Source organism: Callorhinchus milii, unplaced genomic scaffold (genome assembly GCF_018977255.1).
Source record: "Callorhinchus milii isolate IMCB2004 unplaced genomic scaffold, IMCB_Cmil_1.0 Scaffold7, whole genome shotgun sequence".
NCBI lineage: Eukaryota > Metazoa > Chordata > Chondrichthyes > Chimaeriformes > Callorhinchidae > Callorhinchus > Callorhinchus milii.
Genome location: NW_024704748.1, coordinates 4,916,423 through 4,943,051, shown reverse-complemented (window position 1 = coordinate 4,943,051; position 26,629 = coordinate 4,916,423). Strand labels below are relative to the sequence as shown.

The 26,629-nt window shown below is 47.7% G+C and overlaps 2 protein-coding genes across 4 annotated transcripts in view; one reads left to right on the top strand and one right to left on the bottom strand.

The window, feature by feature from the left end:
• Window positions 1-18,475, top strand: part of lzts2a (leucine zipper, putative tumor suppressor 2a) — a 40,895-nt gene extending 22,420 nt beyond the window's left edge. For both annotated transcript variants that reach the window (XM_007903633.2, XM_007903634.2), the window contains 3 exons: window positions 12,359-12,856; window positions 14,415-15,317; window positions 16,350-18,475. In XM_007903633.2, coding sequence (XP_007901824.2) covers window positions 12,398-12,856; window positions 14,415-15,317; window positions 16,350-17,063 — 2,076 coding nt within the window. In that variant the 5' untranslated portion in view covers window positions 12,359-12,397 and the 3' untranslated portion in view covers window positions 17,064-18,475. The remainder of the gene's footprint in view (window positions 1-12,358; window positions 12,857-14,414; window positions 15,318-16,349) is intronic.
• Window positions 18,476-22,656: 4,181 nt separating this feature from the next.
• Window positions 22,657-26,629, bottom strand: part of pdzd7a (PDZ domain containing 7a) — a 42,156-nt gene continuing 38,183 nt past the window's right edge. For both annotated transcript variants that reach the window (XM_042337060.1, XM_042337061.1), the window contains one exon: window positions 22,657-24,340. In XM_042337060.1, coding sequence (XP_042192994.1) covers window positions 24,197-24,340 — 144 coding nt within the window. In that variant the 3' untranslated portion in view covers window positions 22,657-24,196. The remainder of the gene's footprint in view (window positions 24,341-26,629) is intronic.

Sequence of the window (26,629 nt, the reverse complement as noted above, 5' to 3'; positions counted from 1 at the left end):
CACTGTAAAGTGCAGTGACTGTGTTTTTAGTTGGAGACTGTGGAACCAGTTTGCGCACAGCGATGACCCACAAATAGCCATGGAGTGAGTGACCAATTTTATTTAGGGGATTATTGGCCAGGACACCGGGAGAGAGAAATTCCCTTCTCTTTTTAATTAGTCATGGGATCTTTAACGTCCAACTGAACAGGCAGACAGGACCTTGGTTTAACGTCTCATCTGAAGTACGGCATCTGAAACAATGCAGCGCACGCTCTCGTTACCCTCACCCTCTCCGGAGCTGTATTCGAGCGCCAGTAATCAGAAAAGAAAGTAAAGGGGTTATAGCATTATTACTCCCTTGATTTGAACAGGCTGATAGATGAAAACAGTAAGAGCCAAGGCTGGATTCAGAAACTGCATTGTGCCACACTTACCATTGCAGGGCTGTCCCTTTAAGAAAGCAACCCTAACCCCCACCATATTCTCATCTCTCCTCCATACACCCCAAAAGTAAGTCTCCCAGCTGCAACATGAATTAACTTCTGCAACTTCAAAGGATACAGCCTGATATTTATCACCTCTCTGGCATGTGTCAGACAGCAACTGGTTTGCCCTACAGCAGGGAGTCAGGCCATCGTAAAGCCTTGTGATCTGAAGCATCAGACACCTCAATGGGCTGTTTCCATTGTGTTTTTTATATATATATTAAAGTATCCAGTCATTTGGCTGTACCCCTTTAAGGGTCATTACATATTAGCAGGTTTTTATTGTCTGCGTTTTCATCCCTGCTTATTTGTGATCCTGCTGCCTAGGTTTTATTTGCCTCTGTTTATTTTTGAGGCAGGGAAATGGGGGCTGGCTTGTGTGCATTTGGTTGCCTCATGTACACAGTGCATGAAGGGTGCTTGGAATTGTTTGTCACTGAGAACAACCTCATGCAATTATGTTATGTGGGCTTTCAGACTATACTTTGCCAGTCTCAACCCCATTCCCTGGGAAATGCCAGGAATTCGGGTTGGGAGATTGATAGTAATAATCCTTGCATCTGATATAGCACTTTATCACGTCTTCGAAACGTCTCAAAATATACTGTGTATTTTGTGGGTGAAACACAGCATCCAACTGCGCACAAACAGTCGTGGATTGAGCGACCACTCAATTTTTTTTGAGGGATTATTATCCCCAGGAAAGAGACCCCCAATATACCAGCAAGGAAGTAGGGTTCCTACTTAATACTAGGCAAACAGAGGAATGTGGAGTCAGGAAACTTGCCCAACATTTTGCCCTGCCCGGGAATCGAACCCAGGTCTCTCACTTACCAGGCGATTGCTCTAACCAGTACACCACAGATTGCAGCAGGATTGTCCCAATTTGTTTATGTCCTCCAGTCCAGGTGGACGTTAAAAATAATAAGAGAATAATAATTATACAGCGCCTTATTGCATAGCGTCTCAAAGCGGGATAGGGAGGCTTTGGTGAACAGAAACATCCACTTTGAAACCGTGGCCCACAAAATATCTGACATTGGATCTGTTTGTAGAGGGATTGGGTTCCCGCCAGAGAAAGCTGAGCTGACATCGGCTGTGTGAATAGTTTCTCTTCTCTGTATGGAGTCTGTCCGGCTCGTTCTTTACAGCAAACTAAACTCGGAAAGCCAGAGTGCGGGTGGGTTCAGGGTAACGGTAGGGGGGGGTGGTGAGGGGGGGTGCGGGGGATGATCTGTGTGTCTTGTACAGTCAGTAAACACATTCCTGTTCAGGGGCTCTGGACACTATCACATTATTCACTCTTCCCTCCTGCCTCGGCTTTTGGGAGAATATAAAAAAAAGCAAGTGATGGAAAATCTCTTAAGTTGATCAGCCCAGCGATTGCTGGCCTCTGGCTGAACCAAAAAGGCCCATGAGGAAAGCAGGCTTGGAATCCAGAGTTCAGCCCAGCGCAGCCTGGGCTTGTGGGAGCGTGACCCCGATTCATGGTGAATTTCTGGCTGGAGTTTGCCATTAAATCGCCGCTCTCGGTCGTGATGGCTTGTTTCTGTAGACGAAGCGAGTCTAGGCTGACGCTCCATTACAGTGCTGGGGGAGCGCTGCATTGTCGGAGACGCTGTCCTTCGTACGAGGCGTTAAACCAAGGTCCCGTCTCTGCCTTTAAGCGCTCTGAGGCGCTGCCCTGCGTGGAGGGCGCTATATAAGTACACGTTGTTGGTGTTGCCTGTTCAGGATGGCGTAAAAGGTCCTGTGGCGCTACTCGAAAAAAGAGAAGGGAGTTTCTCTCTCCTGGGGTCCTGGCCAACAGGCCCTCCCCTCGCCCCACATCCCCCCTACAAGATAAAATCGGTCACTCATTTCATGGCTCTTTGTGGGACAGTTTCTGTGCGCAAATTGGCTTCTGCGTTCTCCTACAAAATATACACTCTTTATTTTAGAGTTACACAGAGTGAAACAGGATGGAAACAGGCCGTTCTGCCCATATAGTCCGTGCCAGTGTTTCTACCTCCACGCCAGCCTCTAATCTCCCAATACCCTCTCCCAAACTCTGTTCCCTCTCCCCCATATGTATATCAAGAATTAGGACTAGCAGAGAAACACTGAGGAATAGATCGGAAATCTCTCTCTGGGTTACTCGTGGTTGCAGTGAACTTTTGGAAACAATGTTATAATAATAATAATACTTGCATTTGATATAGTGCCTTATTACATCGTTGAGACGTCTCAAAGCACTTCACAGTATATACTATAAAGTAGATTGTATATTTGTGGGCAAAACATGGCATCCAATGGATCGATTGCCCCAATTGTTTTTGTGGGATTATTACCCCCCCAGAAAGTGATCCGCTAATTGAATAACAACAGGGTTCCTACTCACTGCTAAACAGAGGTGTGTGGAGTAAGAAAACTTGCCTTAGGTTTCGCCCTGCCGGGGAATCAAACCCGGGTCCTCTCACTTGCTAGGCGAGCGCTCTAACCACATTACACGACACTACAGGATGATTTGGCCCCTTTAAGAATTGGGGTGTTACAGTGCCCCCCCCCCCCCCACCGCCCCGAGGTTGTCTGCCTCCAGGCTAGATGGCAACTTTAAACAAGTAGCAGCAAATGATTCCATGATTAATCCTGGCTGGAATGTCTTTGTGAGCCAGGCCTTCGCAGTGTGTGTGTGCAGAGCAGAGTCTCGCTGTTGCACGTTGATTGCCTACACATTTCTCTGAGAGCCTTTGCTTTCTCTCTCCCCCACTCACACATCGCTGAGAGTGTGACACAACCGGCCAGATTCGATCATCGTATACAAAATGCACCGGCCTTTCAACTCTGCGCCCTGTTTTAGGCGGCTGTTAAGCGTCTTTTAGTGTCTTTTAGTCTACTCGAAAAAAGAGAACGGAGTTTCTCCCGGTGCCCTGGCCAACAATCCCCTCGCACCCCTCTCCCTCCCGATAAAATCGGTTACTTATTGGGTGGCAGTTTGGGGGGGTCGTCGCTGTGCGCAATATTTGTTGAGCCGTCTCAAAGCGCTTCACAAAATATACTGTAAAAGTGAATTGACTGAATATTTTGTAGGCGAAACTTAGCAGCCAATTGCACACAACAGCGTCCAACAAACAGTCGTGGGATTGAGTGGTCCATATTTTTTGCGGGGCGGCGGGAGGGGAGATTATTACCTTCTCCCCCCTACCCCCCCCCTTCCGGAAAGCGATCTGCCAATTGAGATTGATTGTTGACCTGCTTTGACATAAAATGCATGTCGTCGAGATCCCAAAGGGCTTCACAGAATAGGTTGTAAAACGGATTGACTGTGTATTTTGATGATGATGATTATTATTATTATAAACAAGCTGACCTACTCCATGTGCTGAAGAGTGCCAGACTCCAGAACAGGTCTTGTGAGGACCCAGGACTGTTTGTAATGAGCCATGGCCTCACTGGAGATATAGCTAACAATGAGGGAGTGAGGTGAATGGGGGGAGCCAGGCGTGAAGGGAAGTGACAGTGGGTTGGCTGTAAAGAAGAGGTCTTTCAGGAAGATTTGGAGGCAATTATATCCCTGGAGCTGGTGGAAGGTTTAAGTCTGTTGACAATGTTGGCCAGAATGCACTTGCCAAGTTAAGACGGGCTGGCTGGCTGGCGGAGGAGAAACGAGCTGAAAGGCAGTAACGAAAAGCAAGGCAAAGCATAGGAGGCAGACTCATGCATGGCTTGCTCACCCTCCCACTCAGAGCAGGAGCTTTGCTGTTTTTTTTCGGTCAGCTGGGTGTCATGACACAGGCGAAAACCCGTCGCCGTGCTTAACGCTATCCAAACTGTCCACTTGCACACGTCACCTACACGCGGAAATCTCCCCCGTCTGGAATGGAATGCACACACACTCTCACCCCAGTAGGTAAACTAAGGGAAAAGACTCCCTAGGGAGACGGTGGAAGCAAAAAATGTTGTTTGTTTCAAGAACAAATTAGATTTCTGCTAGAAATTAATATCTTGGGATAGTTTGGGACACCGCATGTCAAGCGACTGCCAGGATGGTGGAAGGCGAACTAGATGGAAACTTCAAAGCCCTCCATTTTCTTGCTCCACTTTCCTCTGTGACCTCCTAACCCCCTACCAACCTGCTCGCTCCCTCTGCTCAGTGGGCTCCGGCCTGCTTCACGTCCCCTGCCTCGCTAGATGAAACTTGGTCTTCTTTCGCTGAGTAAATTATTATGTTCTTATCGTATGGAGGGATGCACCCTGCTTATCAGGCGCAGGTTGGTGAGAGGCAAGGATTGGGGACCTCAGAGTGGGCGTTGAGGGTAACTGCTGGAGTTTTTGTCCCACAAAACATGCAGTCACTACACTTTACAGTTTAGTCTGTGAAGCGCTTTTGAGATGTCTCGACGACATGATAAGGTGCTATGTCAAATGCAAGGATTATTATTATAATTATAATGCTAGAGAGAGAAAGTTGAGACTGGCTGGTAGACCTTACTCAGCCAGTCCGGAACCTTGGGGTTTTATTTGACCCTCAACTATCCTATCTTCCCCACATCTGTGCCATGACCCACTCTGCCTTCCCCCACCTCCGCAACATCGCCCGGCTCCGGCACTGTCTGAAACCCTCAATCACACTATCATTACATCGAGACTCGACTATGCAAACTCCCTGCTTGTCGGCCTCCCCAACTCCTCACACCATAGACTGCAGATCATCCAGAACTCTGCAGCCCGCACCAGGCTCCGTGACCCTATCACCCGCATCCTTACCCGACTCCACTGGCTTCCCATCACACAGAGGATGCAGTTCAAGATCCTGGTCCTCACCTTCAAAACCTTCCATGGTCTTTCTCCCCCCCTACCTCTGTGACCTCCTAACTCTCTACCATCCTGCTCACTCCCTCCGCTCAGCGGGCTCCGGCCTGCTTCACGTCCCCTGCCTTGCTCGCCCCACTATTGGCGGGTGGGCCTTCTGCCATTCTGACCCCAACCTTTGGAACTCCATTCCGCAGTCCCTCCACCTCGCCCCTTCCTTTGCCTCCTTCAAGACTCATCTCAAGAACCTCCTCTTCGACCGTGCTTTCGATCTCCCTGCTTTCCCCCACTGCCCTCCACCCTCACCGATCCCGAACCCCAGCTCGGGTTTGAAACTCTGTCTGTCCAGCGCCTTGGGACATCCTCCCAACGTGAAATGCACTATACAAATGTAATTTTGTTGTTGTAGTTGTTGAGAAGCAGCCACAGGAAAACACGAGTTCAAAAGAGAAGAATAAAAAAGATTTCAGTCGTTACACACAGAAAGCCAACTGACGAAAGTCAGCTGAGGTGAAAGCCGCAGCCAGCAACAAGCAGTGCTGTGGTACGAGCTGATCTGTACCGCGTGACAGTTGCTGTGCATCTGTTGTGCGTGGCTCCTCTGAGATTTTATAGTGCGACCTCGTTCCGCCTCGGCTCTGGGAAAGGCATGAAATAAATCCAGCAAAACCCTTCGCCTGCTCCACATATTTCACCGTTATAATAAGAATAACAATCCTTGCATTTGACATAGCGCCTTATCATGTCGTTGAGGCGTCTCAAAGCGCTTCACAGAATATAGGGTCACAGCAGTGTTCCGTAAACAGTCGTGGATTAAGTGGCCACATTTTCTTTTGAAGGGATTATTACCCCTGCAAAACGATCTGCCAATCGACTTAACAACCGGGTTCTTACTTACTGCCAGGTAAACACAGGCGTGTGGAGCAGGGAAACTTGCCTAAGGTTTCGGCCCACCCGGGAATTGAACCCGGTCCTAGCGTTCTGACCAATACGCTACAGGACCCCACAGGAGGTCAGGTGAAAGCATCAATTCACAAGACCATTGTTTTCCTGGAAGGTATGAAGGACATCCAGATTGGTGGGGATTTTGCCCACAAAGTATGCAGTCAATTCACTTTACAGTGAAGCGTTTTGAGACGTCTCGGAGACGTGATAAGGCGTCACATCAAATGCAAGGATTATTATTATTTCGAACCCATACTTCCAAAGTGTCTGGAGCTGTAATCTTCTTAAAGCTGAAAAGCACAGCAACACAGGCATTGGCGGGGCATTGAATGGTAGAGTGTTAATTATTCAGCAACAACGCAGAGTGTGGAGGGAGCTGTTAATGATAGATGATGAAGCCCTCAATGCTGTGTTAAGATGGGTCGAGCCCTTCCTTCTGAACAGGCCACTTGCTTGGTTTATTACAGGGTAATTGCTTTTGCCCAAACAACACGAAAGAGGCTGTGGATAATCAAGTGAGTGCATCACAGAAATTAATGTCTGCTTATTAAACGTTCGACTCAGGCGTTGTCTCATGCCCTGTTACAAGAGGGTGTGTGTGTGTGTGTGTGCGTGCGTGCGTGCACTGTGCTGCTGCTCTATACACCAGGCTGATTTGGTGAGAAGCCTGTCTGCTCACCACCTTAATAACAACATAATAATAATCTTATCACGTCATTGAGATGTCTCAAAGCACTTCACAGGGTATTCTGTAAATAGCAGCTCGGCTTTTGCTTTTAATTATTATTGTCTTGGCTGGTTGCTGGCTATTTTAGTGTTGGCCTCAAAACACTATTTTGGCCTTTGAAGGCGAGTCTCACTCGTCTCCCTTAAAGGCCCATTGACACAGCCCACAGGTTTCCAATCATGCGCAGAGAAAGCTGTGCTGAGTTGACCTCAGGACTCCTTCTCCCTCGCTTTCTCCCCCCCCCTCCCCCCACCCCCCGAGCTGGGGAGGGGAAACGGCTTTTAACTTCAATCTAAATTGAATCCAGATTTGTTTGGGAATCCAGATACGGAATTAAGACTTGTTTTGCAAAAATTCTGTTTGATCTTAAAAATCTAATGTTCGGTCGTAAGCTTAAGACTCCGAGAGCTTTCCTGTTATCCAGTCAGTGACCTCCTGATGGGATGCTCAAACTTCTGGGCTCCACCGGTTAAGAAGGATTCTCTTGCAATTACACTGCGCACTTCACGCAGGGCAGCGTTTTGGAGCGCTTAACAGTGATGGAGCCAGATGCAGAGTAAGTGAGGGAGGCGACCGTAAACACGGTCGAAGAGGAAGGTTTCAGGTGCAACCTGAAAATAGGGGAGGGGGCAAGGCACAGGGGTTGAGGGAGAGAGTTCCAGAGATTGGGGGCTGACGGTGGAGCGGAGGGGACAAGGGACAAGCAGGAGGCTGCAGCCAGCCGAGCGGAGGCAGAGTGCGTTGGAGCAGGGGGAATAAGTTTGGGTTTGAAGATGATAAACGCGAGTACAAGGATTATATGTTTCAGTGTTTCCTTTTTTAAAAAAAAGCAGTCAAGGGGCATAAGTAAGATCAGTTTGCGAGGCGGTTGGAGATTGCATTGCAGTCGCTGTGACCTAGATGCTAACGTGAAGTCACGTGCTCGTGTGATGTGCCTGGTGGTGGGGGGCAGTCACTGGAGAATTGCTGCTTCTCTTTTCCCCTGATACAGCTCCTCTCACGTCGCGAGGACGTCTCGAAGCGCTTCATGCCACAAAGTGCGGTGACTGTGTGTTTTGTGAGCGAAAGCGGCGGTCAATTTGCACTCAGTGACGTGCCGCAAACAGCCCTGGAGTGAGTGACATTTGGGGAGATTGTTGGCCAGGACCCCGGGAGAGAGAAACTCCCTTCCTTTTTCCGAGGAGCGCCATGGGATCTTTTAACATCCACCTGAATATTACATCAATGTCAGATTGTGAACTCCAGGCGCAATCTGGTTTGGACCCAACACCATCTGAGCCAGCTGCGAGAGCGCTGCTGATCGCTAATGAGAACTTGCCAAGGCTCTCGTTCTTCCGCCTCCCTCCCCCCATAACCCTCCTGTCCCCCACGTGGTTGTGTGACCCTACGTGTGACCTCCCTGACCCTTTGCCCCCAAATCGTCTCTGGTTCTTAATGATTTTTGCCTGCTGGAGCCAGGAACCCTTCTCAGCTGTTAAATCACTTTAATGCTCTCCCCTTCCCCCCTCACCTCTTCCTCCTCCTCCTTCTCCTCCTCCTCCTCTCCCGCTGCATTAACCCTTCAACCCCCACGGAGGCTTCCATCACTGTGAGGCCATTGGTTCTCCTCAGCTTTTGCCCAAGTTCTGTGGGTAGTGTAGGCGTGCCAGCTGGTGGTGGGGTATGAGTGCTGTGGTCGGTGAGTCGGTAACTTGAGGAGAGAAGTTTGACACAGAAACTTTTTCAAGTCCAGCAAAAGAGAGCTGAAACTTCACGAGTGTTGCCCCCTCCCCCCACAATGACCCCCACTCTTATCAGGGCAAATTCTTGATCATGTTAAGTCAAACCTGCTTTCTCCCCCCCTTAAAACCCCCTCTGCCTCCGTACAACTGATCTGAACTTCACACAGAGTAATTAAGGGAATCAGTCAGTGTACAGGCGGATTAGGGAGTCTTAAGCACTGGTCGGTGTCCACTGATCGGTGGGAAACATCCCACTGCTGCTGCCAGCTTCAAATACCATTAAAGTTTAGCCGCTGGGAATCTGAGCTGGTTAATTACACTGTGGCAGGAGGGTCCCACTTGCATTCAGCAACTCAATGAGCAACCAGAGGCCTGAAAACCCTTCTCCAGGACTGGATTAAGTAGGCCAAGGCTTGAAGGTCCCAACAACTCTCTTGTTTTGATCCTCTCTCCTTCCTTTTTCCTCCCCTCTCCTCCTCTCTTTCTTTCTCTCTTTTTTTCCTCCCTCCTCTCCTCTCTCCTCCCTGCCCCACCCACCAGATCAGTGTTAATTTACTCACTGGCCAACCTTTATATTTGTGTAATGTGTCAGCCTGGCTCAATAACAACAAATTACATTTGTATATGGCCTTTCACATCAGGAGCACGTCCTCTGGTTCAGTTGGTAGCGCTCCAGCCTCTGAGTCAGAAGGTAGTGGGGTCATGCAGGGAGCTTATCTGGTCTAAGATGACACTCCCAATGCAGTGTTGGGGAGGATGGCATTTTTGGAGCTGCCATCCTTGAATGAGATGTTAAACCGAAATCTCGTCTACGAAGAACTATTCATGGGGGAATGCTCGGGAGATTTCCCAATTTCTCATATAGCCAGTCAGTCCACCTCTGTCTCCTAACCTTTCCCTTTGCTCTGAAATCTTCTAAGTACTAAGTAAATTGGGCATGTTTCCGCTGGAAAATAGAAGGTTGAGAGACGACATGATTTCTATCTTTAAGATTCTAAAGGGGCTAAGCAATATAGGTCATGACAGGCTGTTTCAACTTGTCCAGAATAGTAAAACTAGAGGACACGGCCTGGGATTGAAGGGGGATGAATTCATATTGAATCTACGCAAACACTAGTTCAGTGAGCGAATAGTAAACCTGTGGAACAGGCTCCCGAGGTTGATGGTTGAAGCAGGAAGTGTTGATTCTTTCAAACACAGATTAGTTTTTTTTAGGAAATAACATTATGGGATATAGTATATAGGTAATTTGGGACATATGTGCATGCGACTGCCAGGAAGGTGGAAGGCGAACTAGATGGACCTTGATCTTTTTTTTGTCCAGCATTTCTTATGGCTCCAGAGATTGTAACTGTAATGACGTGAAAGGCGCTATATAAATGTAGTTTGTTGTTATTGTAGTGATGATCTGTGTTTGTGTGTGTGAGAGAGATGTGTGTGTGAGGTAGATCTATGTGTGTGTGGGTGTGAGACCTGTGTTTGTTACAACATCATAAAGTCTCAGAGTGCTTCACACCTTATCTCTGTCCAACCATAGTGACTGTGGATAAATGTGGCAGCCGATTTGTACACAACGAGGTCCCACCAACAGCTACGGGGTGAATGATCTGGGGGATTGTTGGCCAGGATACCGAATAACTCCCAGCCCCATTGCAATCGTGCTGTGGGATCCTTTAACGTCCGCCACGACAAGCACTGATGGGACCTCAGTGTAACATTTTGTCTGGAGGACAAGCACTTTTAACAATGCAGCACTGCCTCCCCCCAGCAATGGACTGCAGTGTCAGCCCAGACAGTGAGTGCCGTAGGGCTTCTGAGACAGGATGTTTAACGTCCACTCAAACGTCTCAGTGGAGTGTCTGAAACAGTATTGTATGTGAAGGGCGCTGTGTAAATGCAATCCCTGCGCCTCCACACGGACTGTAGAGGGGAACTGCGCTACTTTCGTTCACTGAGGGAAGGGAATCCTCCCACTGTTAACCCTGCCAGCCAAAGCCCCAAAGGGTAGGGTGGTCCGAGCTGGACAAGCAGCGGGAAAGCATGCCAGACAGTGATATCAATGGCAAGCTATGTGGCTTTAGCTGGTTAGACTCCAGCAGTTTCCCCAATGCACATTCTGGGGTCCCCAGACCTTGGCTCTTGCCAACCTGGCATTCCTTTCTAGAACTAGGTAAGTAGGATATGTCCCTCCAGGGAGAGAGTGAGCATTCCAACAATCAAATTCTCAGTTTGGTTTGGATACCCTTAAGCACGATGATGGGTTTCCGCATGCGTCGGACACACGGCTAACCAAAATAAAGCTCCTTGTTTCAGTCACTAACTGGTTAACTCTTCAAAACTGCCAACCCACAATCTCTGCTCTTGCTGCCCCGGAGCTGACTAGCCGCAGAGACGAGTGACTAAACTGGCTGACAGATCTGGTTTAATTGGAGACACGGCCGTGTTTAGTAACATAGGCATTACTGAAAAGCTCTCTGTGTGAGCCAAAGATACAATAAGCCTCATCTCTGCGTGCAGGACACCTTCACCTTGGTTCTTGCCTCCCTAATGCTCCCCAGATTTAGGTAAGCAGGGAGACAGAGTACGCATTCTGTTCTAGATACAGGAGAAATTTCCATATGAAGGTGACGTATATGTGTGGAGCTCTCAGTCTGGTTTCGATACTCTTTCAAACACAGTGATGGATTTCCTCATAATAATAATGTGGGACACTGCTGTACGCAATCAGCTGCCGCGTTTCGCCCTGAAAATACAGTCACTCCACTTTACAGTGTATCCTGTAAAGCGCTTTGAGACGTCTCAATGACGTGATAAGGAGCTACATCAAATGCAAGGGTTATTATTATTATTGTTATGTAGCTCCAGGTGTCTGGGTACTCACTGCCCAGTTTGCTGACATCCCTGGAATTGACGTCCGTCACCATCCAGGAGGGAGATTCTCTGACCACCTCCTGACTTGGTGTTCGGGAATCTCAGTGTTTTGGCTCCAACTCCATCCCTCCTCCCATTCCCCACCATCGCCCCCTGAGGGTCAGTCAGGGTCTCACTGACCTCCCGGCCCATCTCCTGACCAGCAGCAGCCAATGCATTGTGATCTCCTTGGAGGATGACACGCAGAGCAGAGCTGGTGGTGAGGGAGGTCTGACATCAGGGCTCAGTCCAAACTCCCTGGCGTTGATTACAGTGCGGCTGCTGCTCACCTCAGCTCCTTGTCGGCGCCTTTGGTCCACCAGCAAGAGCGAGAAAGAGAAAGAAAAACACAGAAAAAAAGGGCGAGAGAGAGAGAGAGAGACCTTGATCCGCTCAGTGGGTGCAGTCTAACCCAGGTGGCACACATAAATAGACACCATTCTAACTCGCTGCTCTACATAGTTCCTGTGAAGAGTTTTTTTTGGGTTGGATTAAGGTGAAAAACGTACGTGCGCCTTTTGCATTCTGCCTTGCGGTATCTGACGGAACTAAATTCGCTCCCTCCCTTGCCTCCTTCAAGGCCCGTCTCAAGACCCTCCTCTTCGACCACGCCTTCAGTCACCCTCCTACCCCCACCCTTCCCTGCCCTCCACCCCTCCTGATTCCAACCCCCAGCTTGGGTCCAAATCTCTTGACTGTCCAACACTTTGGGATCGTCCTCCCGACGTGGAAGGCGCTGTGTAAATGTAAGTTGTTGTTGTTGTTGACGTTGTTGTGCTTGTTCTCCTGGTTGCCAGGCACCCCGGGCGCTGTGGACATTGTGACAGCTTGTCGTCATGGCGATGGTTCAGGCGATGCCCATAGCCTCTGAGCGACAGAATTCAGACAGCGAGAACCAGCTGCGGCCGACGCGAGTGACCTCGCCCAGCGCCATGGGGAGTGTGGGCAGCCTGGTGTCTGGACGTACCTACCTCGACAAGCACTGCCGGGCGACCGAGTACACCAGCAGGGGTCGGAAGCCCAACCAGGCGCAGAAGATCTTCAGGCAGCCGGACGGACTCCTAAAAAATGGCTACTCTCAGGACCCCGGCAGGAAGCTGTGCTCGGGAGCCACTAGGAACGGGGGCTTTGCCTGCGTGTGTGAGGAGCACCGGAACGGGGGTTGGCACGTCGCCGCCTTCTCCCCGGCCAGCCCGGAAAGCGACCACGAGGATGTGCGGGACGGGAGAGCCGTCAACGGGAGCATCCAGGGGCCCCCTCCCAAAATCATCCCGGTCTCGGGGAAACTGGAGAAGGTGGGTGTGCGCGCAGGGCTCGCTTGGGTGCTCGGGGCAGTGATGGCCCGCGTGGCTGGGCGTGGCACGGTCAACCAGCCGTGAATGGAGCCGGTTAATGGAGCCGTCGGGTCGGTCCTTGGGAGCGAAGCTTCTTTCCAACCTCCCCAGCCAAGGAATGTTGGGTGAAACATTCCTTTTTGGTGTCCCGTGGCGTAATGGCCTAACCTCTGGCCCCTGTCTATCTATCTATCTTCAAATCGCGCCATAACACCTAGTTCTTTGACATATAATCACCTCCCCCTTCCCGCCTCTTCTCCCCCGCCCCCACCCCAGGTTTGCTGACATTGCAGCCTGACGTTGTGTCCTTGCGGAATAGCCGACACAGGCGTCTGGTGACGTGGTGCATTTACGCATGTAGCAGATGTGATGATCGTGGCTGGTGATAATTATTTGCACGCCACAAGTGTTTTTTGGCGGGTGGGTGGGGGGGGGTTGGGGGGGGTTGGAGGGAAACTTTATTTTAAAGGAAAAAAAAGTGCAGGAATTCAGGCGGTCAACAGCAACAACAACAACCAAATTAAGTAGGAGTGTGGAAATGTGCACAAACAGAGGCAGCCTCTTTCAACACGCACAGTGTGGTTTTAATGCCGGGTGATTGAGTCCTCACACCATGTGCCTGACAATGGGGCTGGTGTGGAGTGGGTTTCTCATTCAGCTGCTTCTCAAATCCCCCCTTTGTGATGGGCGTTCGGTGTCAGACGCACGTGCTCTTTCACCAGCCCCTGGATCAAAGGCTTCAAAGCCTCCAGGGGATTCACTGAGAGGTCTACTGGTCCCAACTCTTTCCCGAACTGAACCACTCCGCGCTGTGCCTGCTCTCTCTCAACCGAAATAAAACCTTTCTCTTTGACCCCACCACTGATCAACGTTCACAATGCACAACCCCCACTCCCCCCACCACCACCCCCCGCATGGTTCTCTAGCTGACTGACACTCCAGCGCAGTTTTTAGCAGCATTGTTGTGGCCTCAGCCACCCTTCCCGTCACCCTGTTTTCGCTGCTAATTTCCCTCTGAGTAAAGAAATACTTCCTGGTGTTTATCCTGAAATTGCTCTTTACAACTCTAACCCTGTGTCCTCTTGATCTGCCTCAGTGCATTACTTTTTCAATCCATTTTAAAATGTTATACAACTCTATAAACTCTTGAGACTTCATGCAAAGAGCTTGTCTAGGTGGGCAGACTAGACAGCTAGACAGCTCGTTGAAGGTGGGGAGTGAGGGGTGGGGGGTAGAGTTTTGAAGTGGTGTTTCTGTCTGTCTGTCTGTGTCTGTGTGTGTGTCTGTGTGTATATCTGTGTGTTTATGGATCTTTATATCTCCTTGTGTGCGTGTCTATGTCTCAGTGTCTGTCTGTCTCTGTGTGTCTGTATTTCTCTGTGTGTGTCTGTGTCGGAAGTCTCTGAGTGCCTGTGCCTGTGTGTCAATGTGTCTAAGCCTCTGTGTGTTTGTGCCAGTGTGTGTCCGCGTGTTTGTGAGTCTGTGTATTTTAACCATCAATATTTTTATTTGCTGCCAGAACATGGAGAAGCAGCTGATCAGGCCCACGGCATTCAGAGCGGTGTTGCCCAAAGCCCGAGCCCCCCAGCAGCACTCAGCCCCCCGACCCAGCAGCGACATGTCCGACAGCCAGGGGAGCCTCAACCTGCTGTTTGGGGGGGGTTCGGTGGAGAAGCGCAGCTCACTGCAGGGTCCCGGGTGTCGGAGCAGCGTGCACTCTGGCGGGAGCATGTCAGACTCGGGCAGGAACTCGCTGTCCAGCCTGCCCACCTACAGCACTGGCTGTAGTCACCATCACCACCAGGGGGAGCCGGTCAGCAACTCAATGGGTCACATCAGCCTGGAGGGGTGTAGCGGGGGGCCGCACGGCTTCCAGGAGCGAGGGGCTACCGGATTGTCAGCCTCGGACAGCGGGCGTTCCTCGTCCAGCAAGAGCACGGCCTCGCTAAGCGGACGGGGGCACCCGCTGTCGGACACAGGGTCTCGGGAGCGCTCCCCTCCTCCCCCGCCCTTGCCCCCGCCCTTGCCCCCCGCTGGCGGGCAGGGCCACGAGGGGCTGGCCAGGGATCTGGAGGAGAGGCTGAGGGAACGGGAGTCCGAGCTACAACAGCTCAGGGAGAGCCTGGAGGAGAACGAGGCGGCCCTGTGCCAGATCTACGAGGAGAAACAGAGACACAGTGAGCAGGAGCTGGAGGAGCTCAGGCAGGTCTGTGCCAGCAAGATCAAGCAGAGCTCACAGAAGGCCCAGCGCACACACCAGGTCCTCCAACTCCAAGTCTTCCAGCTCCAACAAGAGAAGAAGAAACTCCAGGAGGACTTTGCCCAGCTGCTGCAGGAGCGCGAGATCCTGGAGAAGAAGTGCTCGTCCATCGAGAGAGAGCAAACCGAGCTTGGGCCCCGGCTGGAGGAGACCAAGTGGGAGGTGGGTGGCCTTAAAAACAGCCGTCGTCAGCCCCGGCACGACAGTCACAAAACCTTTCCTCGACTCATCTCCTTTCTCCAACTACCGACCCATCTCCAACCTTCCTTTTCTCTCCAAGTCCTGGAATGAGTCCCACTTTGTATCCACCAAAAACTTCCCCTCCTCTCCATGTACCGTCACATGCGACGTTCCTCAGGGCTCTGTCCTTGGTCCCCTCCTCTTTAACATTGCTTCCCAGTTTTGCTTTTTCCTCTCTTCACACTCCCTCTAAGAGTCCCTCCAATCATCTGGTTTGTGCACAGAGCTGTGTCCCACAAACAATCACGGATTGAGTGAACCAATTTTTTTTGAGGGATTGTTAGCCCCGGAAAGTGATTGACTGACAACCGTGTTCCCACTTACTGCTGGAAACAGAGGTGTGTGAAGTAAGGAAACTTGCCTAAGGTCTTGCTCTGCATGGGAATTGAACCCAGGTCCTCACACTTGCGAGGCGAGCCCTCTAACCACTACCACTAGGGGACTCCACACTTTATAGTGAATCCTGTGAAGGAGTAGAGTAGGGGAGAGGAATAACAGCGTTGCATTAAATCCACTAGTCAAAAAGGGGACTTGGACTCATTGCAATGCTCTCCCCCAATTCCTCCACCTTGCCCTCTTATAAGACCTTTCTCTTTGACCATGCTTACGGTCATCTACTCTTTCTCCTGGCTCGGCATCAGGCTCTGTTACTGTTAAGCGCTCCGAGTAGGGAATTGGATAGTTATTTAAAAAGGAAAAATGTGCAGGGCTATGGGGTAAGAGTCGGGGAGTGAGACTAGTTGGTTAGCTATTTCAAAGAGCTGGCACAGGCACGATGGGCCGAATGACATCCTTCTATGCTGTAAGATTGTATGATTCTCTTAGACGCTGCCCCTCTTGAAGGGCACTATAAAAATGCAAGTTGTTGTTGCTGGAAATTAACAGCAGGGAGATATTGTCTGCTCCTCACTGAGGCTCTCGTTGTGTTTGCTCTCTCTCTCTCTATCTCTGTAGGTTTGTCAAAAGTCCGGAGAGATTTCTTTGCTGAAGCAGCAGCTGAAAGACTCTCAGGCTGAGACGGGGGCCAAAGGCAATGAGATCGTCTGTCTGAAATCCCAGCTCCGCGAGCTTCAGGCCGAACTCCAGGACCACGAGGACCAGATCCAGGAGTTCCAGGACGCGGTGAGGATGAAGACGCTGGAGCTGGAGGTGTGCGAGAACGAGCTGCAGCGCAAGAAGAATGAAGCTGAGCTCCTGAGGGAGAAGGTGAGGAGGATGGAACTGGAGGCCGTGGGGTTGAGGGAGGCGCTGGGCGGCACAAGGGCCGGACTGGGCTCATACCAGCAGGAGGAAGAGGAAGACGAGGAGGACTTCCTGGTGTACGAGAGCGACGAGGCCAAAGCCCAACGCAAGAATGTGGACAACGTGCAGGCCCTGAGGCAGCAGCTGGAGAGGCTGAAGGCGGAGCTGATTTACGAGCGGAGGAAGAGCGAGGACCAGATGGACGGCTTTGAGGTGGAACGTCAGACCTGGCAGGAGGAGAAGGAGAAAGTGATCAGGTACCAGAAACAGCTACAGCACAACTACATCCAAATGTACAGGCGGAACCGGGAGCTGGAAAGGGAGATGAGGCAGCTGACCCTGGAGCTGGAAGCCAGGGACTTGGACGATTTTGAGGTGCAAAACGAAGAGATTCGGTTCGAGGAGATCACGGCGACAGAGATCTAGAGAGAGAGAGAGAAAAAAAAGAGACTTTTTAAACAAAAAGTAAAAGCGCCCTTGCCAAATGATTACAGTGCTCTATTATTACAGTGCCAACTTAACAGAAGTAAATGGAGAGAGAGAGAGAAAAAAAAGCTTTAACGCATCCGAATTTCTGCAATATACGGAGCCGCAATAACTGTGTGGAGTTAACTGGGCCTAAATGTTGCCCTAATTGCAAATCCAGGGGTCTGTCTATCTGCTGTTTAGATGATACTTTGAAGTCTTCCTTTCTTCGCTTTGAGATCTCTCTGGTGTTTTGCAGTGTGTATTGGTGTTGGAGTGGGGAGGGTTGGGGTGGGAGGGGTTGAAGGCAAATAAAGAGGTCACCGATGCAACGGCAGGGTATGGTGGCATCTGAGACCGGGTCTCGGTTGCTTAATGAATGTTCTCCGCTTGACCCGCTGAGCCTCCCTATTCCAAAACCGCCACTTGTAACTTTACAGGGTGTCCTCCAAAGTCCCATGTGTTTTTTTTTGGCCAGTGCACTCACTGACTCAACAACTGAAACATGTGGAAGAATGATGATAATTGTTTTTAGAAGTGCAGTAAAACTCGCACCAGTCCAATTGGTATAAATCGAATAATGGCCTAAGTCGTCCATCTGCCTGAGCCTCGTTGGATTTCCTATTATTTATAAGTCTCACATAATTCGTACTTTGCATAAGTCAGATTCAATATAGGGTCTTGATTGATAAGACTTATGTGAGCTTTACCGTAATTAATTGTATTCATTAGAAGTGTTTAACTGTATTTAGACGTCCAGAGGATGGGTGTGGGTGTGAGTGAGCGCCATTATTTAATGGCAGATAATGAACCGCATTCGGTTCAGCGTCTTCCGGAACACGGAGTAAGTGAGGAGAAGTTACTGGTGTCTGACATTGTTACACTCGACTCAGCTGCAACAGAAAATCATTGTATGAAAAGAAAACGGGGGGTGGGTAGGGCTGGGGGGTGGGGGCATGACTTTGTGAACACCCTGTAGAAGTAAAGGCAGTCTGGCAAAGTCCCTGAATCCATAGCAAGTTCCTCCCTGGTGGTGGGGGTCAGGTCAGCTGCTCTTCACAAAGGATCAGGGGCCAAAGCAGTGATAGAAAGGGTACCCCAGAGTGCCAGGTCCTGACAGGGCCGTAGAAATTAAAATAAAACCTCCCAGCCTGGGAAGCGGTGCCCAGTCGACAGCAGAAGGGATGGCATAGAGGGACACGACCTTCTTGGTGATGTAATGCACCCAAGCCAGATTGTCTTTGAACCACCGGTTTGAAAATGATAGCAGGATTTTGTTTTATTTCGTCGCTTGGGGTTAAATGCACACCCAGGGTAAATCAAGAGAATCATAGAATCTTACAGCACAGAAGGAGGTCATTCGGCCCATCGTGCCTGTGATGGCTCTTTGAATGAGCTATCCAACTCGTCCCCACTCCCCTGCTCTTACCCCATAGCCCTGCACATTTTTCCTTTTCAAGTACATCTTTATCTCGAAAAGAGTGAACCAAATGGACCGGAAAAAACAGCTAAGTGTCTTGACAAGGGGCAGAGGGGGAAGAGGGAGGTCTTTTGGGTCAGCGGGAAGGATGGGAGACAGGCCATTCGATGATGGATGAATGAAAACCCAAGCAATGTTTTTATATTCTGATATTTTAAGGATTGAAATGAATATGTTGCCTCTTTTCCCTACCTCAGCCATTTGCTTTTTGCTAATGTGAATGAAACATCCCATGCTTACAAATGTCAATGTCAATTTTGAACACAAATCCTCCCCCCTATCCTCCCCATCCCCTCCAAACAGTTTCAGTCACACATCAGTCTCAACCCCCGCAACCAATTCTTTTAAAATTGAGGGTCGTATCATTTTTGGACCATTTTTAAATTTAGTCCTGAGAAAAACGGCTCCCAATTTCAGACTGAATGTGACAATTTACCACAATTCTGACCAGACTCTGCAGCTGTTGCTCTCTCCCACAAAAGGCCCATCACGCTCTCTTTCCCCCCCCCCCACCCCACCCAACCCTCCCCCATTCCCGCCCTTGCTTAACCCCCGTTCCCCCAGCGGATTGAATTCAAAATCCTTTCAGGGTGTTATCCAACCTGCAACCTCCTGCCCAGGCTGCTCCCTCCACTCAGCTTACACCACCCTGCTTCATGTTCCCCCTCCCCCTCTTTCAGCAGATATTCTGACCACAATCTTTGCAACTCCTATCTTTTCGACCTATCTCTTTCTGCCACCTTTCCTCTGCCCCCTCCCCCCCCCCCCACCCACCACCACCCACCCAAGCTCGGGCTTCCAGTCAACTGTGTCAGCGTTTTGGGACGTGCTCCCATTGTGAAAGGCGCCGTATAAGTAAATGGTTGATCTTAGATTTTAAGACAAATTGCTCTTGCAGGCTAAGGCTAGTTGAAATGTTTCAGTAAGGTTGGAATTCAAATAAAATTTTGCCCACAAAATACAGTCACTGCACTTTACAGTACATTCTGTGAAGTGCTTTGAGATATTTGAACGACGTGATAAGGCGCCAAATCAAATGCAAGGATTATTATTATCATTATTATATCCAATTCATGTACGGGCGTGTGTGTAAAAGTGTGCTGTGTCTGACGGGGGAGGATTGAGGTGAGAGGGATAGGATTGGGAGAGATGTAAAAATATATTTTTGTAAGGTGAGACTCTTTGTAGCATTTCCCCCCCCCCCCCACCATTTAATCTTCCAGTGTCAATATAGTCTTCGATAATCTCCCCCATAATAAACCACTGTGAATTGCACCTGGGTAGATGCACGGGTCTATGTTACTTTGCTCTCTGGGGGGACTCAACGTGTGTTCAATATCTCTCCATAAAACCTGGGTCAGGTCACCAGTTCAATGCACCAAATGCAACAGCGATGTGGATTCTGAGTTAAATGCAAGTTGTTGTTGTTCTCTAGCTGCTACGAGGTCTGAATTTCTGCCCGTTTTTTTTAAAAAAAGACTCTTCCTCAATATCTGCCTGACGTTGAATTTCAGGTGTAGGCTAGTCTTGTAGATCTAAGTCTAGATGGGGATTTTCCCAGTCTGTGCTTTAAGGTTCTGGAGATTGCTGTGAATACTGTAACAAGGGACTTTGCTTAGTCTTGGGTGCACTGTCCAGTTTGCAGACATCCAGTCCGCCACAATACGAAACAAGAGATACTTATTTTTTTCTCTCACTCACTCACTAACTCACTCACTCCCTCACTGGTATGTATGTGTGTGTACATATATATATATATATATAGTATATATGAATAAGGCCATCACAATTCAGCTTGTCAAGCGCCAGGTTGTATAATTGATTATTGGGTGTACTGTATACTGGCAATTGGCTGAAGAAATAACACCTGTACATTATATCAATGCACTGTGAGGAGGCTGTAAATACTGTAATGAATGGAAATAGACATTACACTGTAAAATCAGTAGCGCAGTTGACGTGTCTCTGTAGATGTGTGTATTTATGTGTAGCTGCTGTGACTAGATCAAAGTGGGGGTGGGGGGATCTCCTGAGTTTTTTTGGTGGGAGGGGGGAGTGGAAGGGAAGTTTCTAATTAGACACGCTTTCGTACCTGTTTTATCTTCGATATTCACTGTGTTACCTATAGAATTCATCTCCAGATATTGCTTATTTTTTTTCTTCCTTTTGTACATTTCGTGTATAAAACTGACTACAGGTTCTTGTGTTTCTAATAAAAAAAAACATGATTGAAATGAAGCGGGTTTAAGTAGGCATATGTTTATTTTACTTGCCTGTGATTACGATAACTGTGTGTGTCGTTCGGGGCTTTCTGCTTATCTCATTCATCAAGCCAAGCTGGATCAGGATGGCAAGCGATGTCCACGATCACAAAAGCAGAGGTTTGTATAAAGAAGATGGTTCTGCCCTTTGATCTCAATATTCCAGAACATCCAACCTAACCCTCCTTCTAGAACCGCCCCCCCTCCCCTCCTCCCATTACAGCATTGATCCATTTCTTAAATGAGTCCAGGGCTGTGGTCTTAACCATCTTTCTTGTCGATTTCTCTCCTGGTAAAATTCCAATCAGTCTCTTTGTAGTCCCAAACCTTTGACCTCTTGTCCTGATAATCTGGTATATCTGAAAGTATTATTGTGGATTTACTTTCTCTATTCTCTGCCTCCTTCAAGGCCCATCTCTTCAACCGCATCTTCGGGCAACCTCCTATCCCTACACTCCCTGTCCTCCACCCCTCCTGATCCCAACCCCCCAGCTTGGGTCCAAATCTCTGACTGTTCAGCACCTTGGGTCATTCTCCTGATGTGAAAGGCGCTGTATAAATGTAATTTGTTGTTGTATTCCTCTCAGTATTGTATAAAGCTCACTAGCCAAGAACGGTGCCAATGGCTATCTCAGGTTCATCACTCCCCCAGCTCAAATTGCGAGGCTTGAACTCACAACCTTCTGACTCGGAGGCAAGAGGGCCCCCAACTGAGCCAGGCTGTCGAAATAAGATAGGGGTTGGGGGTGGGGGGGGGGGGGGGGGTGGAGATAACAAAAGGAATGGGTAAAAATAAATAAAATAGTCCAGGGTGGGAGGAAATGAAAGTTGGAAGCATCAATTTTGAACTCATCTAAAACCCAATTGTTGGCAATGTGCTGAATGAATTAAGTTGAATGCGGTTGTTAGTTATCGTTAGACGATTGGCAAATCACTTTTCCAGGGGTAATAATCCCTTAAAAAAATAATAATCATTTGGTCACTCAATCTACGACTCTATGTGGTACACTGCTTTGCGCAATTAGCTGTGTGCAAATATTCTGTGAGGCGCTTTGAGATGTCTCGAAATCTTGATGAGACGCTATATCAAATGCAAAGATTATTAATTAACAGTATTCATTTGGGGCTGTGTGAATTTTATGTTTTCTTCGCTCCATCGCTTGAAATGAATCGTGCCACGAATGCCCACCATGTGTAGGATTTTGGGAGTAATCGCAAGTGAAGTTCAATCTTTTAATTAGATTGAAAAAACAGTCAAACCCTCGGCATTCACTTAAACAATTTATGTAACAGTGGTAACTGCAGTTGTATCAGAGATTCTGTAACCCTTCTGTGTGAAAGAGACAAAAATCTGACAATGTGGTATTAAGAGAAATGGTATCAGTAGCAAATTCATCCACCTCTCTCTGCTGTGATAAGGTTTCCAAGTCCAGGCCAACTTTTCAGATTCTATTTGTGTTTGAGCATGTTTGTCAGTGTTCGCTAAAGCACAGAGTTCACTGTAATGCATTGGTATGCTTGGCTCCGCATTTCAGAGTGGAATGACCTTTTCTTACCCATGAAGTGGAACATAAGAGGACGTGAATGCAGAGGACAACTCTAATCAACTTAGTGGTAGGTTGCTGTTGTGTTCTATTGCTTTTTTTAATTGCGATATTCCCCTCAAAGAACTATGTGCATTAGGATTGTGGTATGATGGCTTATCCTACGATGGTGCAAATTAAACATGGGTCCCTGGAAGGTGAGGATTGATGAACCAAAAGCCCTTTGCTAATCCAATTTTCTCCAGTCATCTTCCAATTCTTCTCAGGGAGACGTTTTAGATGTGTTACGATACCTGGAAAACACTTGACAGCTAGTCAAATCTACAGGCCGTTAATGCCAACTTTTATTTCAGAGAGTGACTGCGGAGGAGAGTTACACAGAATGGTACCTTTACAAAAGGTTTTGAGAAGCAAAAGGATGTGATACATGAAGGTAAGGCACTTTCACTGAACACTGTTAAGGTATCGCGACGGCAATGTGAGAAGTAGTGTTAACAGGTGTAGACAGTTTGCTTTTGACGTGCCAAGTGGCAGAACATATGAAAATATCTGGTTATAAACAGATCCAAGTGAATTTGCTATTGTTGATGTTACACTTATCCCAACGGGGCACTAACAATAATTGCTGCTGACGTTGCTGGTGGCAAACTGCTGAGCCCATTGTCGTCATTCACAAAACGTAGGACCAGCCAGGTGTGGGCGGGCAGTAGTGGGAGGGGGGAGAGGGAGGGTGGAATCCAGGCCAATAACTGATTCACATCCGTGGAAAGCAAGACTCCTTAAAACTTTCTGGGAGTGTGATTTTTCATCCCGATGTGAAAGGTGCTCTCTAAATGCCATTTGTTGTTGAGTTCGTTGTTCATCCACGACTGTTTGTGGGACACTGCTGTGTGCAATTGGCTGCCGTGTCTCGCCCACGAAATATACAGTCAATTCACTTTACAGTATATTCTATAATGCATTTCGAGGCATCTTGAAGACGTGATAAGGGGCTATAGCAAATGAAAGTATTATTGCACTGTAAACCCCTTTGTTTTAAAAAAAAGTTATACTTTTCTGTGCACAAAGTGTTTTTGTTTTATACAACTCTTAGAAACCATTTGTAAGCTAGAGTGACTTACGTTTTTCATTCATACATTCCTGCTTCAATCTAAATGGGCAGCAACTGGAACCTCGCAAGTCACAGCCTCACCTTCCTGGAGCCACGTAAACCTCTGTACACACAAAGAAAGTGGCTGCCTGCAGGTGTTCTTTCGTGCAAAGATATCCCAAGTGCTGGCTCAATGGTCCACAGAAACCATATGCTGAACATAGTCTGCGATAACCACAATTGAATTGGCTTATGGTGCATTCTGCTGGATGTTATCGCTTAACACTGTAAAGAGGCTCAGCCTTATTCATATTCTTGTATTTTGACATGAAAAATTACTGTGGACATGTTTTCCATGAAATGATTAATGGACCATCTGTTTGAAAACAGTTTGCTTTGCGAAAGATTATTTTTGGTAAATTTGTATGCATAACAAGTAAATGAGCCGTTTACTCGAAAGGAAATAATGAGGAAAATAACAGCGTTCATCTAACTGTGTGAAATGCTTTGTAAAATGATTTCTAAAATTTGCGTAGTTTTTGCTGATGCAAATAGGGAGCGAGTGAAACAAAGTGGAGTGGGGTGTGCCGACGACAAGAGATCGGAAATTTCAAATAGATTAAAACTGGAGAAAGACACAGATCATTCATTGAAACAAATAGTCTATGACCACCGGGAGTTCAGTCATGAAGATCTGCAATGTCTTTAAGCTTTGATTTTCAGCTGCTCTTTGGTAACTTAATCACCAGCACCATTGGGTCCTTGGATTTGTTGCTATAAGATCGGCGGATTATGTCCACTGCCTGTCTGTGTGTGACGCTTTGTAGGCTTGCCCCATCAACTGACACCAACTCGTAACCAGCCTGTGTGAAGAGAGGAAACATGACTTTTACTGTTGAATCAAATAAAATCTACCCCTACCCTCCACCTCTCCTGATCCCAACCCCCAGCTCGGTGTAAATCGTTGACTTTCCAGTGCCTTGGGATGTCCTCCCGAGGAAAGGCGCTGTACAAATGTAATTTGTTGTTGTTTTCAATACTGCTTGTATGCCCAGGTATGCATCCCCGGCCCTCCCACCCGTTAAAAGTCCCATGATAATTACTGACTGCTTTTTTGAGATGTTCTCCTTCAATCTACAACAACAACTTGCATTTATATAGCACCCCTCATGTAGGTTAGTGTCCCAGAGTGCTTAAGGACACTTTCTACAGAAGGGCAAGCTGTAATTGCTTTTGACTGCATCTTTGGTCAATGTGATAATTATCAACAGTCATCCCACAACCTGTATTTTTCCATCCACAGAGGCACTTTAGATGTCAGCCTAGTTCAATTGGTTGCATACCCTCACCTCTTGAGTCAGATGGTTGTGCCTTGTTGTTGTTGTTCAAGTCCCATACCGGGACTTTTGAGGTCACAATCTAGGTTGATGCTCTAATACAATGCTGAGGGGGCATTGTACTGTCAAGAGCTATTGTCCTTTGGATTAGACGTTAAACCCAGGTCCTGCCTGCCAGTTCAAATGGTGGTTAAAGATCCCATGGTGCTATGGGAAAAGAGAAGGGAATTTCTCCTGTTGTCCTGGCCCACATTCAATCAGATGAAAAAAAATAGTTCATTCATTTCAGGGCTGTTTGTGGGATGTTGCTGTGCACAAAATTGGCTGTTGGGTTCACTTAAAAATACCTTGTGCGTTGCCCTCTCCTAGCCCATCTTCAGATCACATCTGAACACTTTCCCCTGTGATCGTACATGTGGTCACATCACTCTCTCCCCGGCTCGGCATCAAGCTCCGCCACTGTTAAGTGTTCAGAGAAGTGAAGTGCGCTCTATAAATGCAAGCTGTTGTCGTAAAAATACCTTGTCAACACACTTTTAGAGTAAATCTTAGGAACGGCCTTGAGACATTTCAATGACATGATAAGATGCTGGCTGTATCAAATGGACGGATTACTACAGTTTAGGGGATAGCAGATATCAGTGCAAACCATTGCTGAGAGCTTGGGTCCTTTAGTTCTGGAAATATGGGGTTGAAATCCCCGTAATCTGCAGTACACACTCAAGTTTTGTTGCTTTTACCTGGGGCATTCTCCAGTGTGCAATCCCTCACAATAAACACTACGGCTCAATTCATACAAGAGTTTCAGGCACTTTGCATTGAAAGAGTCACAATTTTTTTAAAGAAAAAAAGAACTGTTGGTATTTGTTAACAGGATGTCCTTGAAGGCAGATGAATTGTGCCATAGTAAATGAGATTTCTCTGCACACCACCTTGTAATCCATTAAATACGAAATGAAAAACAAAAACAGCCGCCGGGCGAACATCAATTTTTCATAATGGTGCCTGGAAGCGTTCTCGAGAGCATCATCAAAAGAAATTCAGTTTGTTGCCTGTTTCACATCTTGTTCTCAAATCAACTGAAAAGCCCTAACTTAGCCTGTGTCTATTATTGTACACTTCACAGTCTGCTTGCCTCAGAATAGCTAAGACATCATGGTAATTTCAGACAGGGAAAATAATTTTTTTGTGCAGTTTTGTCGATTCAGACTGTCGCTGATTCAGCTTTCTTTATTAGAACAAAAAAGACTGAAACTCAGTCACTATGATAGATGGACTGCACAGCACACCACAAAGAAGCTGTGGATAGAGTTGCCAATTTCCAAAATTGTTTCAGATTCATAAGCGAAAATCCGTTCCAACCAAGACTAACATTTTTTGAGGGAAGCACAGGTTATTGCTATCCAAAGGACCTTACGTGCCAATTATCCAAAGTAATATGTACCCAAATATAATTGAGCACAGCCATGGACTCGTAAACTGTCTTGGATTGAGAAACCAAATTGTTTTAATTATATATTTTTGGGAGGTTATTATTGTTAAATATATCCCATCACAAAGCTACATTTAGGCTGTGCTAGAAAATATGAGATCCTTCTGAGATGATTCATATGCTAAGTTCAGGTTAATTTATTGTGATTAAAGCCTTCAATGAAATATTGCTTGAAAGGGCAATTTAAAGAAAGATATTGCAAATAAAATGTAAATAACTTCCAACAGAAGAATCATTTTAATGAAATATTTACAGACACTTTGATTTAAATGCTTCTCAATGGAAGTTTTTAAGAAAACGGATAATGAATTTTTTTGTACAGA